Source organism: Ptychodera flava, chromosome 19 (assembly GCF_041260155.1).
Source record: "Ptychodera flava strain L36383 chromosome 19, AS_Pfla_20210202, whole genome shotgun sequence".
NCBI classification, from domain to species: Eukaryota; Metazoa; Hemichordata; class Enteropneusta; family Ptychoderidae; genus Ptychodera; species Ptychodera flava.
Genome location: NC_091946.1, coordinates 37,075,104 through 37,090,766, shown reverse-complemented (window position 1 = coordinate 37,090,766; position 15,663 = coordinate 37,075,104). Strand labels below are relative to the sequence as shown.

At 37.6% G+C, this 15,663-nt stretch overlaps 1 protein-coding gene across 1 annotated transcript in view; it reads right to left on the bottom strand.

Moving 5' to 3' along the window:
• The window catches only part of LOC139119443 (protocadherin Fat 4-like), a 28,456-nt gene extending 13,900 nt beyond the window's left edge, over positions 1 to 14,556 (bottom strand). Inside the window, exons 1-9 of the mRNA XM_070683260.1 lie at positions 14,472 to 14,556; positions 13,727 to 13,839; positions 12,202 to 12,260; positions 11,777 to 11,925; positions 11,212 to 11,319; positions 9,482 to 10,296; positions 2,882 to 2,980; positions 2,401 to 2,523; positions 318 to 1,679 (exon numbers count right to left, since the gene is read on the bottom strand). Coding sequence (XP_070539361.1) covers positions 318 to 1,679; positions 2,401 to 2,523; positions 2,882 to 2,980; positions 9,482 to 10,296; positions 11,212 to 11,319; positions 11,777 to 11,925; positions 12,202 to 12,260; positions 13,727 to 13,810 — 2,799 coding nt within the window. The 5' untranslated portion in view covers positions 13,811 to 13,839; positions 14,472 to 14,556. The remainder of the gene's footprint in view (positions 1 to 317; positions 1,680 to 2,400; positions 2,524 to 2,881; positions 2,981 to 9,481; positions 10,297 to 11,211; positions 11,320 to 11,776; positions 11,926 to 12,201; positions 12,261 to 13,726; positions 13,840 to 14,471) is intronic.
• Positions 14,557 to 15,663: the final 1,107 nt, after the last annotated feature.

Genomic DNA, 15,663 nt, shown 5'->3' with positions numbered 1-15,663 from the left:
CCTCACGTGTACAGAATTTTACATTTTAGGGCTTTCTTCATATATGTGGCAGATATACGCCATATACATTGAACACCATAAACATTTATAGTTTCCAACACATATTTTCGATGGTATATGTCATAAAGGCCTCTGTAAAATGCATAACAAAAATAGATTAACCTCTCTCCTAATTATTGTTCAAAACCTACGATAAGCAAGGTTGTTAATGTCACTGTATAATTTGCTAAAGAATGTGAGATAATATTTAGAACGTCGGCATCCTGATATGCTGTGTGCCACGTCAAGAGCATGCAAATAACTACATATCAACTCACCGCGTATTGGTCTAAAGTTATTCCTTCTATGATGTAAGGTAAGTCGTACATGAAGTCCTTGTTCACATTTCTACTGAACGCTTCAACATTTCCAACATACACGTTCTTTTCATTTTCCGTAACGTTGAAATCATAAATGGTTTTATTGAACTCAAACACTGGTGATGGTTTTTCGAATGTAATGACCACCATAGCAGTGTCTTCTTTTGGTGGAGCCCCGCCATCTTCAGCAGAGATATTGAATATTAGCATTTCATTATCAACACCAGGAACTGGTAAATAGTCTTTTATAACTGTGATTGCACCATTGGGACTAATTTCAAATGTATCGCTGTATTTTTCACTTATAACAGAATATGTAATTTCTGCATTGCTGCCACTATCGAGATCCGAGGCAGACACGAACAAGACAAGAGTTTCAGCTGTTATGCCGCCTGGCGGGAGCAGCATTGTCGCGTCATACTTTTGTGATGAAAGTTTCGGTTCATTATCATTTATGTCGTCGATTAGAATTCTCACTCGCACGGAAGTTGATTTCTGTGGCGTCCCATTATCAGTGGCCATGACTTCAAGATCATATGACGGAACTGTCTCCCTATCTAGTGCAGTATTTGACGATACAGCTCCATTGCCGTCGATGGTAAAGATAGTTGGATGAGTTAGCGAGTATTCTATCTCAGCGTTCTTACCAAAGTCAGGGTCAGAAGCGATTACAGTTAAAATTGTAGATCCCGTTTGACCTTCCGGAGTGCGTCCATTGTAAAACTGTTGATCAAAGCGAGGCGAGTTGTCGTTCACATCTAAAACAGTAACACTTACATTGACTAAAGTGTCCCTCGCCGGAAATCCCTGGTCACGTGCAATTATTCCCAAGATGTATTTATCTTTTGCTTCTCTGTCGAGTTCAGAACGCAAAAACAGCTCACCTGTCGTGGAGTCCATACTAAACTTTCCATCGTCTCCTTCAAGAATGTAGTAATTGAGTTCACTGTTTAAACCCGTATCGGCGTCTGTAGCTTGCATGGTTGTTAATACAGTTGCTATCGGAGAATCTTCACTGATTATCAAATGTTGTAGCTGTTCAGTAGCTGTGAATACTGGTGAGTTATCATTAGCATCTGTGATCTCCACAGTAAACGGTACATAATTTGAGTTTCCATCTGGATGGCCATCTCTATCTTTAGCTACTACCGTCATATGATACTCTTTGATGGATTCATAGTCCAAGTCTGCACTTGCCTTCAACCATACAGCGCCACTCTTTGGGTTTATGAAAAACAATTCACTTCCTGATCCTACGAGGGAATATCTTACATCCGCATTCAACCCGAAATCGTCGTCCATTGCCTGTATCGGCGGGATCTGTACAATAGAAAGAAAGGAAAGATAGATTCTTCGATACTGGTAGCATGATCATTTTCAAAGCAATAGCGATGGAAAAATGTAGGACATCGAAAAGGCCCGGGGAATACTCCCATATAAGGTCTCGAATAGGTCACTTTTTCATTAAACATGGGTTGCCTCAACAAATATAGGTCGACTTTTCGTCTGAAAAAACGTCAAGCATGGGTCTATAACAAAGCAAATGTCCCATTTTTTAGAAAAATCTGAACTTGCAACAGGATAAAGGTGAAAATTCCCCAAATTTGGCAAGCTCTAAAAATGGGTGTCCCTTTTTTGAATATACATTGGGTAGATGGGGCGGCACACATTTGTACTGAAATATTAGGAGTACCCCTCCCGGGCAAAAGAACAAATAAAGACCTATTTTTTTACCACAAGACTTATGCTGTCATTATTATTTTATTACTAACTTTAAAAAAACGCTTGACAATCTTTAAACATCATCTGTAAAGTACAATAGAATTTCCTGAAGGAAAACACATTTTCCAATGTTTGTAACATGATCAGTGTGGGACAGAAAAATCGTGCAGAAGAATTTCATGGCAAAAGTATGAGAAAACAGTATCAGACACTGGAAGGGACATTAAAGACCCCACTATGTTAGCACATAGATGTATGTTGTCTTTTTTATTCCTAAATTTTAAAAAAAGCAGTCTTTTAATAGAGTTTGTCAACTCACAATTATAACCGATGTCTGCTCATTGCGAGATCCAACATCTTCTCTAATTGAGGCAGAGTATGATAATTCACCAAACTTTGGAATTTCATCGTTGATATCTTCGATTGTGATTTCAAGAAGTATCTGCGAAAGTTAATGCCACGTGAACGAATGTTGAACTTATGACCAAACATACTACTCTGATAGCATTACATTATCTGATGGTATTCTTGAATATATATTCTTATCTCTTGTGATAAGACTGCACACAGACAAATGACAACTTTACAATATCCAGTAATCCATCCCCTTTTGATAATATATATTCAAAGATCGCCATCATTGTCCCTTTTTTCTTTATAACTCGTCGAAAGCCGTCTAGAATGTATCAGGTATCTTTTTAAAATGACAAGAGTATTTTGATGAGAGCTTTTAGCAACTCGTAAAACGATTAGAATACGACAATAAAGCACAGTTTTTCAGGTGATTAGCCAGTACGTACCTCAATTCCAGATAAACATTGATTTTCAAGGACAATTATCGAAAAAATGTACAGAGGATCTTCTTCCCTGTCGAGTAGCTGTCTTGTCGTTATAATTCCCTTAAAATTATACATTAGAAAAACGACAGTTGGTAACATTAAACCAAATCTTCCTCAGAAACGTAGGACATGTAATCATTACGTAGCAATTACACTGAACCCCAAGGTAACTCCTACAGACCACAAACAAAGCCCAAAGGATATTAAATGCCCTACTATTTCGTACTATTAATACATTCATGAAAAACAAAAAGTTTCACAAACGAAATGTGCCTTTTCAAAAATGTAAAAAGTTGTCATAGAATTTTTGCTTTGACTACACCTTCTAATGATGATCCCATGATGACGGCATCATACTTCAGTTATTTTACCATCGATGCTTTATTTTGCACTATTCAATATATATATATATATATATATATATATATATATATATATATATATATATATATCACTATAATATGTCATCATAATAAAGATAGATAGATAGATAGATGGATAGATAGATCGATAGATCGATAGATAGATAGATAGATAGATAGATAGATAGATAGATAGATAGATAGATAGATAGATAGATAGATAGATAGATAGATAGATAGATAGATAGTGTTATGTAGGTCATTTCCCCCACACTCATCATGACCTGAGTTCAATTAGTCTAGAACATTCTCAAGGTCACTGCCCTTGATGACCTCACAACCTTGAATTCAATTAGTCATGTTTGGAATGTTCTGGAAAGTTGATTAGTTGTGTAAGGGAGATAATTTTAGAACAGTAATTAGCATGTCAATAAAAGTTCTAGATTGTTCTTATATGCCTTTATAAAAGGGACGTGCTCAGCTTCCAGTCAGACTTTTTGGGATCGTGTCTCTTGTGTGTTACTAAACTCCAGCAGTAGTCATTCTCAAGACTTTTCAAGACCTTCACTGCCAACGCTGGATTTATACTGTGGACTTTGTGCAGCTTCAAGCCTGCAAGCCAAAGGACTGTTCATTCATCCAACTGACTGTTACAACTCTGAGACTGGAGCTTTGCCGTCCCAGCTGAGATAAGTAGTCTGTACACTTTTAAAGCTTGTACTCTATCCCTGACTTAGCAATTAGTTTTATTTTCGTAATAAATTTTGTTTAAACGTTAACTGCTGAGTTCACCCTTTTGTTCGTTTTCTCTGCACGTAACAAAATTGGGGGCTTGTCCGGGATACGAATATTTTGAGCCGTTTGACAACATTTTGCCTGCCTTTTCAAAACTACTGTATACTGTGAACTCAGCAAAATTTAATCATGGCGGAATTCAAGCCAGACGAATTTATGGATGACCTTGATCAGGACGCATTTGATTCCCTCAAAAAGGACAACCTCATTGCACTGGCCAATTTCCTTAAAGTAGAAGTCAAAAGATCTATGCGCAAGCGAGAAATTCAATTCAAGATTGCAAAACATTTAGTTAATTCTGGCCATTTTGAAGAGTCTGCCTTAAAAGATTATGAGCCTGAGTCTTCCTTCGAACTCAAAAATTAGAATTAGAAATTCAGGCAGATTTGGAGCTTAAAAAATTGGCATTAGAAAAAGAAAAAATACAAATGCAATTACAAATGAAAGAAAAAGAATTGCAAATGGAAGAAAGACAGAAAGAAAAAGAAAGGCAGGAAAGATTAGAAATGAAGAAAGACAGAAAGAGAGGGAATTGGAAATGAAAGAAAAAGAATTGCAAATGGAAGAAAGACAAAGGGAGAAAGAAAGAGAGGAAAAAGAAAAGGAAAGAGAATTAGCTGAACACCGACTGCAGTTAGAAATGAGACGTTTAGAGCTTGGAAAGTCAGGAAAATTCTTCCCTTCAGACAATTTTGACATCACTAAGCATTTCAGGTTAGTTCCCCCTTTCCAAGAAAAGGATGTTGATAAATATTTCCTTCATTTTGAGAAAATTGCTCAGAGTCTGGATTGGCCTAAGGAGTCCTGGTCTATGCTTTTGCAGAGTGCTTTGGTGGGTAAAGCCAGAGAAATTTACATTCAGTTGTCAGTAGAGCAGGCTTCGGATTATGATTCTGTGAAGGAATTAATTCTCAAGGGTTATGAGTTGGTGCCTGAAGCTTACCGTCAGAAATTTAGGGATTGTGAGAAGGTGAAAGATCAAACTTACGTTGAATTTGCTCGAACAAAAGAACAACTGTTTGATCGTTGGTGTTCTTCGGAAAAGGTCAGTCAGAATTATGACAAATTACGACAACTTGTTTTGATTGAGGAATTTAAAAGGTGCATCCGGAGTGACATCAAGACGTTTATCAATGAACAAAAGGCAGATACATTAGAGGTTGCTGCACGTTTGGCCGATGATTATTCATTGACCCGCAAATCTTCATTTCTCAGCAAACCATCCCAGTCCTTTTCATACAGAAACAATGCAGGTAAATTTAACTCGTCCTTTTCATCCAAGAATTTTTCAAAGGAGAGTAGAAAATCAAATGACAACAGTTCACAAAATTCAAGTAACACTCCCACATCATCAGATCCCAAGTCTCAATCTCCTTCTGACAAACAGTTCGGTACACTTTCTTGTAATTATTGTAAGAAAGACGGCCATTTAATGTCAGATTGTTTCAAATTGAAAAGAAAACGTGAAGGTCAAAGTGGTCAAAGTGGATCTAAGCCAACCGGCTTTATTTCTTCATCAACTCAATTAGAGTCTAATAATGTGTGCAACACATTTTCTGAGGTTAAACCCCTCTTATCCCCAATTAATGAGGTCAAGGTCAATTCTTCTCAAGATAGCATTATGGGTATTTTCGAACCATTTATTCATGATGGTTTTATATCACTTTCTAGTGATTTTCTTCCGCTACCCCTGTCAAATTTTAAGAGATACCGGGGCTTCCAAGTCTCTTTTGTTGGCAGATACCCTAACGTTTTCTGAAAATTCATTTTCAGGTTCTAAAGTTCTTATTAAGGGGGTAGATTGTAATGACTACATTCCTGTTCCTCTCCATAATGTCTATTTGTCTTCGGACTTTGTTTCTGGACCTGTGACTTTAGGTATTAGGCCTTTTTTGCCTTTTGAAGGGATTCACCTTCTTCTTGGAAACGACCTTGCTGGGGACAAGGTCATTACTAATCCACTTGTGACTGATAATCCTAGTTTAGATCAAAATCCAGAGCCAATAGAGGAAGACATTCCCGGCCTTTTCCCATCATGTGCAATTACTCGAGCCATGTCAAAGAAAACTTCCGAGAATCAAAATACTCTCAAGAATAATGTCACAGATGTTGACTTAAATGACACCTTTCTCAGTCAGGTGTTTGACACGGATCATTCCGTTATCCCTCGTGGATTTGCAACTTCCAGTAAAACTGCTGACCAAAGTCAGACATTTTCTAGATCAAATCTCATTGCAGAACAACACAAAGACCCAGATATTTTGTGTTTGTTTGACAGGGTAGATGATGAAGGTAAAACTTCAGATAGCTCTGTTTCTTATTATACAAAATCTGGTATTCTTATGCGTAAATGGAGACCTCCAGATGTCTTGGTTGATGACGATTGGGCTATAAAACATCAAATTGTGGTTCCAAAGCCCTATCGTGCTGAAATATTGCGCCTGGCCCATGAAACCCCCTGGGCTGGTCATTTAGGAGTCAGGAAAACTTATCATAAAATTCTCAGTCACTTTTATTGGCCTAATCTCAGGCAGGATGTAACACATTTCTGTAAAACTTGTCACACATGTCAAATGGTAGGAAAGCCGAATCAGACCATTCCAAAGGCCCCTTTACAGCCAATTCCTGCATTTCAAGAACCATTTAGTAGGATTCTAATAGACTGTGTTGGGCCCCTACCAAAAACAAGATCAGGAAATGAGTACATGTTGACAATTATGTGTACATCAACTCGGTTCCCAGAAGCCATACCACTGAGAAACATAAGACAAAGACTATAGTGAGAGCTTTAGTCAAATTTTTCACTTTATTTGGCCTCCCTAAATGTGTCCAGTCCGATCAAGGCTCCAACTTTATGTCTGGTATTTTTCAACAAGTAATGGATCAGCTAGGCATTAAACAGTATAGGTCATCCGCCTATCATCCAGAAAGTCAGGGTGCTCTTGAGCGATTTCATCAAACTTTGAAAAACATGATTAGGACCTACTGTTTTGACACAGAGAAGCAGTGGGATGAAGGAATTCATTTTCTGCTCTTTGCTGTTAGAGAGTCAATTCAAGAGTCTCTTGGTTTTAGCCCATTTGAGCTTGTTTTTGGACATACAGTCCGTGGCCCACTTAAGCTCGTTAAAGAGAAATTCCTATCAGACGATGATGATTGTCTGAATATTTTGCAATATGTGTCAGATTTTCGTACAAAACTCTCTAAAGCATGTGAATTAGCCAGAGAAAATCTTGAGTCATCTCAGCAGTCAATGAAAACCAAATATGATAAAAGCACCTCAAAACGGAAGTTTAAAACCAGGTCAAAAAGTTCTTGTTCTACTTCCAATTCCTGGCAAACCACTCCATGCTCGTTACTTTGGGCCATACCTAATTGATAAGAAATTGAGTGATTTAAATTACATCATAATAACACCTGACAGGCGAAAACAAAAACAGCTATGTCACATAAATATGCTTAAGCCATATTTGGATAGGGATAATCCTACTAAACTCAGCCTGTCAGTGCAGTCAGTTCAAACCATTATGAAGATAGTGATACTGAAACTGACTTGAGTGAAAATACTCTAAACTCAAAGCTGGGCTCGGTCAAGCTTCAGAACTCAGAAATCCTGGAGAAGCTGGAGTCTACAAAGTTGGCACACCTCCAGCCAGAACACCAACAACAGCTGAAAGAACCAATCCATGAACATTTGTTCCAAGATGTTCCAACGAGGACAAACATCATCTACCACAACGAAGATGTCTGCGACAGTAATCCAGTGGAACAACATCCAGACGGACTGAATCCTGCGAAAGCGGAATATCTCCAGGAGGAAGCCAAGTATTTGCCGAACAATGACTTTATCGAACTCAGTAAAAATAACCGGACTTTGCCGTGCATACTTTATGCCAAATTCAGTGCCATTTCAAGTTTTCCAACAACAAATTGCAAGAAGATAGTCATGGGACATCCTGTTTGCTACTTTTCACACAAACTTAACAAATCTCAGAGAAACTACTCTACAATTGAAAAAGAGTGTTTATCTTTGATATTAGCTTTACAGCATTTTGAAGTTTATGTTACTTCTTCAAATCAGCCAATAGTGGTTTATATTGATCACAACCCTCTTGTTTTTCTGCAGAAATTTAAAGGCAAAAATCAGAGATTGCTAAGATGGAGTTTAATGTTACAGGAGTTTAATCTTGACATTAGATATATCAAAGGCAGAGACAATTTAATTGCAGACTGTCTCTCTCGTATTTAGAGTTTATTGTTGTTCACTTTCAAGAAATTTTACTTTAGAGTAAAAAATTTTGAGTACTTAAATCTTTTTCAAGATACATTTGTAAAAGAAAGATTTTTCTTTGAAAAATTTTCTTTTTTTGAAGAGGGGTGTGTTATGTAGGTCATTTCCCCCACACTCATCATGACCTGAGTTCAATTAGTCTAGAACATTCTCAAGGTCACTGCCCTTGATGACCTCACAACCTTGAATTCAATTAGTCATGTTTGGAATGTTCTGGAAAGTTGATTAGTTGTGTAAGGGAGATAATTTTAGAACAGTAATTAGCATGTCAATAAAAGTTCTAGATTGTTCTTATATGCCTTTATAAAAGGGACGTGCTCAGCTTCCAGTCAGACTTTTGGGATCGTGTCTCTTGTGTGTTACTAAACTCCAGCAGTAGTCATTCTCAAGACTTTTCAAGACCTTCACTGCCAACGCTGGATTTATACTGTGGACTTTGTGCAGCTTCAAGCCTGCAAGCCAAAGGACTGTTCATTCATCCAACTGACTGTTACAACTCTGAGACTGGAGCTTTGCCGTCCCAGCTGAGATAAGTAGTCTGTACACTTTTAAAGCTTGTACTCTATCCCTGACTTAGCAATTAGTTTTATTTTCGTAATAATTTTGTTTAAACGTTAACTGCTGAGTTCACCCTTTTGTTCGTTTTCTCTGCACGTAACAATAGATAGATAGATAGATAGATATCATCACTTTAAAATGTAATAACCTGATCGAACACGTCGAAAATACACGACTGCTGAATTTTGATACTCGAATGGCTATAACTTCTGACATATATTAACGTTAGAGTGTTTTGTTTGGTACATTACTGTATTCTGTTCCACTCTCCATATCGTGTTGAAATGCATTCAATCATGTACTCAGTCTGTAAGCGTGTAATGCCAATTGTTCTAGTCGACAAGTTAGTTTTCAACTAATTTGCCAAGAATAGAATCGCATACTGTACACAATACTTTGTATTTCAGTTTTCTCTCATTTTAATATTTTTTTTTGATTCTGTGAACGTCCTAAAATCGGTCCTTGAATAACCAAACAAACATCGCTACAAGTTTATACGGAATAGTTTGACATGTAATCATGATCATAACCAAATACGAACGCTGTCACCCCTACCGTGGTCTCATTAACTGCAAATTGGAATTCGTCTGGCTGCCCAACACTTATTCTGTATTTGTAAGTGATTCCTTTGTTTTCAGCATCAGGTACGCTGACATCAGCAACGAAATATCCAACAGTAACATTCTCTGGAACAGCAACTTGGTATCTGGTTTCGTTCTTTTCAGTGTCTCGAACAAACAGAGGCTCTACCGTAAGAAAGACTGTGGACGTTGCAGTTCTCTCTCCATCAGAGGCAGCCACGGGGAGTAGTAGTTTGCCATCATCCAAGTATCCGTCGTTCTCCAATCGTTTTCTATTAAGTATTCCCTGAACGAGGATCCTTCCGTCGTCGCTCATCGAAAACAAGGACTCAATATCAGCAATTACGTCAGAAATAAAGTACGTCAGTGCATCTGTACCATCGGCATCCAATGCAGTAACTGCCGAAACAAGGCTCCCAAGAGGGGCGTACTCCATGATTGTACTTTCGTGTGGTGTGTTTGTGAAGTAAGGACGGTTGTCATTGATGTTGTCGACAGCAATTATCAAGAGAACCCGTGTTGCTCCCTCTGAATCGACGATTTCTATTTCAAGTTCATACCTGTTTTTCTGTTCGTAGTCAAACTTGTCAATTGTTGCATTCACTTTTCCTGATAAACTATCGATCGTAAATTTAGAAACGTCAATACTTGGGACGAAATCATATCGATGTACAGCGTTTGGATTGGTCAACATGGACGACACATCAAATACAGGATTTTGAATATTTTGCTCTTCGATTACACGCAGAATCTTGTACCCGCTTGTGAGACGTATCTTTTCCTTGAATTCTGCTCAGAAAGTATTGTTCGAAAAGACATCGGCAACATAACATCATTAACATCTCAAGACAATTATGTCACTAACTAATCGAAAATTTACCATTCTTTTAAATAGATTTTTCAGCATAATGCAAACATTGAATTCGTAATTATTTGCGATATTTCAATGACTGGGATAAATATATCCATTTATAACACGCCACATGCTCATTCCGCGTGGCGATTCGCCAGAATACGTCACGTGACGAGAAAATAGATACGTCTAGTCCCCACCGGATTGATAAAAGTGACATCAGAGGGCATTTTTTGAAAAGCTATTTCCCTAGGGAAATAGTTCTGACCAAATTTGGAAAAGTGCCCGGTCACGTGACCGTAGTGTCGTCTGCAGCTTTGCAACAATGGCGGTGACTAGAACGTGATGTGCGTCCGGGATAGGTGACGACACATTATCTAAAACAGATTTTCCAAAATTTTCAACATTCCAACAGCGTAGGAACTTGAACAGGTAATCGACGGAAAAGATTTAAAAAGTGCAACTAAGGATGTCGCTAGGTATGTTTAGAATATTTTTTGAAAGAAAGTGGTACTACGTACAACTGAAACCACTGTGGAAACATCGCCCAGTGAACTTATCACAGTGAATTGTTGCGGTGCAAAATATCAAAACACATTCAAAACTATATAACAATACAACATGAGCATGTGGTGTGTTATAAAACACCTATAGCCTGGTCTTTATTCGGGCTATAGCGCTCGTCTATTACCCATTGTGGCCTTGTGTTACCAGAAACACATGGCTATAACGTGACCCCTCGGCCTACGGCCTCGGGGAATAGCGATGTGTTTCTGGTAACACACGGCCCCTCGGGGTAATAGACGGGCGCTATAGCCCTCATGACCAGGCAATAGGTGTTTAATAAGCACCTTTTTCACAGTTTCGTCCGAAGAAGTTGTTCCGGCAATAACAGACGTAGTCTGTTGCTTCAGAGACGCACATACCATTATTCAAGCACTGGACTCCTTCACAGAGATCTAAACGAAAATCGAAGGATCGAAAAAATAAAAATTATGATGAAAGTTAAGTCAATTCATTACTCCTACATCTGATTGAATATTACATTATGAAGATTGTACTTGTTGCTCTCTTAATTGACATAAGCCTTTATGACGGACGTTCAACTAAACTGTGCCAATCCATCCAGATTTAAAATTTGTTTCTATTGAAACCAAGGACCTGTCAAGTTATTCTATGTGTTGAATATATAAGTTTCACACCTTAAAATAATCAAACATTGATGAACAATATCCCACAATGCAGAAACCATGAATACGTTTTATTTCCGTAATAACAAAATTGTTTCTTTCTTTTCCAAAATTCTGTAACTATTCGTGCTAGTATTCATCTGTCACTTCAACATATCTGCAGTGATACTATCGAAAAGTGATGATCGTCGGGAATCATCCATTGTTGCAAACTTTCAAGACTTACCAACTTTTTGTTCTATTCTTCCCACAGTGTAATTCAGTAAGCCGTTGGTGTTTAAGTTTTCCTTTAAATCTTGAATTACGGTTTCCTCTTCTGTAGTCGTTGAATTAGCGAGTAAGACGAGGTTAAGAACAACAATCACCGACCCCGGCCTGATAAACACAGACAATAAATAAAAACAATAAATCTGGTATATCATATGACTTATATCAATGCAATTCACATGTTAGATTTTGCACACAATACTTCAAGTCAGCTGTAGAACCCATGTTCTTCAATCATTGGTGCCGTCCCAAGAGATGACAATACACACTATAAAATGCACCTGGCCAGTATCTAAATTATAAAGCTTTGCTTCATATTGGTAAAGTTACACAGACAGCCTGTACAACATCGAATTTAAATTTACACTAGATATCTATACTTACTTGAACTCAACAACTTCAAGCTTCTGAAAAGTGCTAACGTTCACCAATGAAGAGGTAATCTTTAAAAGAGTAGCACGGAATAACATATTTAAAATATATTTGCCTATGCTTTTATGTTGTATCGTATCTACTGGCATTTCGCGCTAAATGTAATCGTTCAGAGCCACTATGACTTCTCTGAAATAATAAAAATAAAAACTGAGCCTCTTAACCCTGTAAAAATATATTTTCTAAATACCCAGATATCGGTCAATGCTGTGATGCGTATTTTGTAATAAATTTACATAATGATTTTGAGGCAGTTAATTTGAATTATATTACCTCGAACAAATCAGTTGTTACCTTCCCCTGTATGAACACTGCAGAGCTTCAAGTCGATATAAGCCCCAACAAAGTAAAATAGAAAGGAGTGTCTGAGATGTCTTTTATGGGCCAAAATATTTTTGTATAGACTCTTCAAGGTGTTAGACATGAAGTCAATCACCAGCAGGATAAATTTCGCGTCACAGAAAACTATCTTGAACCTAATTTGCAGACCCGCCATCAAATATTTATACTCTGTAACAGCATTTGACCTCGCATCATTCAGCCGGAAACACTGTAACAGCAGCAGCCGTCCAGGGTATGGAATCTGAAGAAACCGATTTTCTATACCAGGGTTAATGAAATTTGCTTGTCACCATTTCTATCATGCATAACAATTCACAAACTACAGCACCCTTAAAAATCATATAGGCTTTCAAAAAATATATGAGTTTCATGGGGTGAGACTTTAAGTTTTTCGCAGAGAATTCAGTTTTTTAAAGGGTCCGACAGTTGTCATAATGGAAGAGTAAATGTCTGTATTGTGTTTTCTGTATTTAGAACTGTAAGCTACAGATCAGTTATCTTAAAATTAAAGGACAATACAACATTTTTCGATGAAACTTCACTGATCTAATCGTTAATGAAACATGTGTGATAACATTTTCAATATTGAAAATTGAAATGTAAAATGCTGAATATTTATGTAATGTCGTACGAATTACAAGAAATCAACACGCTATCAGTTCTTAAAGGTATACAGTCACCTGTAATCTAAATGCGCCCATATATGGTCAAAGGGCGTACGTTGGTATTCAAAATGCTCATGTGAGGGCGCTGTTTTAAAATGCGGCCACCCGCTTAAAATCTGTGATTGGTTAGATTTTCTCTTTCCATGGTAACTGTGGCAAAATTGGAACAGGTGACAGTATACCTTTAATAGCCATCACAGACAAGTTACAATTGAATTGTGGCAAAAGTCATGTAGCATTTTAATGTTAATCTAAATACGGCCCTTTGCGGATTACTGCAATTGCTGTCTCCAGTAATAAAATGTTTTGTAAAATTGTTTTGTAAAAATAAAAGCTAGAAGATTTTGAAACGGACGTCATTCGGTCGGGCCCGTAGAATATATATATTTTCCCGGCCTGGACCTAAAACATCGTATCGTGTTGAAAGACAACCAATGCCATTTCATGGAATATTATTGCAAAAGCCATACCTGCTGTATAATTTCCGATTCAAGTTGTTGATATCTCACAGATGTTTTGTCGGTCAAATCATCCGCGAACTCTGCATTTGTCATCTCGGCTGATAATTGAATTGCTTTAATGGCTGTACAGAGAGCAGAATTGACATCACTTTTTATAAAGCATTCAACCATTAAGTGACACCACTTTTATCTGCTCCCGTAAAAGTTCAATGACTGAACATAGGATGTTTTCAAATATAAGTTAATCCTAGGAATGCACGCATTTCCCACTTGTTACAATCGTTATTCTGTGGGAAAATTATGTTGAATTTTTTCATAATAAATGAAAAAGAATAGAGACAAAAATAATATAAATTAACGTGCAGATTAACAAATGTAGGTGACATATATGAAGCACGACATACTTGTTAAGCTTTAGTCACTATAACTGTGTTGACGGATCGATGTTGCTCGTTTTCCATGAGGACAGTCACATTTTCTAGTCTTCCTTGAGTTGCCCTTGAATCAATACTGGCGTGTTTGTATGTGTTTTTTTCTGTGTCTTCTTGTGTGTGTGTTTCTGTATGTGTGTGTGCTATGACAAGGACGTTTTATCTTCTATTCTTATATTCGAAATAAAATAGATAAGTGTACAATAATATATGTGTTAATGGATAATGTGACAATTTTGGATGTGACTCTTGTTTTTGGTGCTAGTTCTGATTGGATGATCTCTCCTGTTAAAAGGAAAAGATGATTTAATATGTGATCTTACCCGTTTCACATCTTTCACCGATTTTATCTGAAGGACACACACATTGAAATCCATCAACGCCAGCTACACACGTTGCACCATCGGCGCATGGACTATCATGACAACTGTCGGCCACTTTGTGAAGAAGAAATAATATATAAATTTTAGCCGACCATGACGGTAACAGCATATCTTTATAGGCCGCAGACGTGACTTGCAATTGAGAGTTGGTAAAAAGTCTATTTCACGAAATCGTAGAATTTTCCTAGCGATTCTCAGGCCCGAGTGTGTATGCTGTTACTCAGATATGGCATGTACATGTGATTTGTAGCACGTACGTCAAATACATTTTGTGATCGAAAAATCTAGAAATCCCTCAGCAACCACTAACCTTGGTCGCAGACGATATAGCGACCTCTATTCGCGTCTGAAAATTCGTGCAAGTGTAATAATGCTTTTAAATCTACCAAGTCAACAGTTCTTCCGAACTGTTAACCGGTTGACTGATTGGACACTGTTCACTGGCAACTGGCAATTTGTATCGGGTCCAAAGTGATGCATGCCACTGGCACATGATCGTAAATTAAAGATTGATGACAGAGAATCGGGGCGAGGCGTTGTACAAATAATTATAATTTGCCATGTGCTCGCTCTGTGATGTGTATCACAAAAAAAAAACAAGCAACAAAAACAAAATAAGTGTTCACTGGCTAAAAAAGTTGTGACAGAAAGTATTTTCGAAGACAATAGTCTTGGGGAAATATAGTTTGAGTAAAACAAACGCCCAGCCGCATGACCATACGCGGAATAATATCTGCAACACTGAAACAATTGCAGGCAGTAGAGTACAATGAACAACAAGCCTCTGACAAAAGAAAATATTTTCTTTTTCAACAGCCAATCGACGTAAGAAACATTTAAGTCAACCAAGGACATGTTGTTTTCTGTTGTAACGAAAGTAGCACCACTACGACCGGAATGGAAAACTCGCCCCAGAAGCTTAAAATCCTCACAACATTAATGTAATGTTTCATTTAGGATGTACAGGGCACAGTGACGACAATAACATGGAAAAGTATGAGCATGAGCGTTTGAAAACACTTATTACCTTGTCTATATTTGGGTTATAGAGCCCGTCTATAAAGCCTTAGCGACTGTGCATTATCAGTAACACATTTCTAGTTGCTTCGGCCTGCAGCTTTGGTAAAGGAAT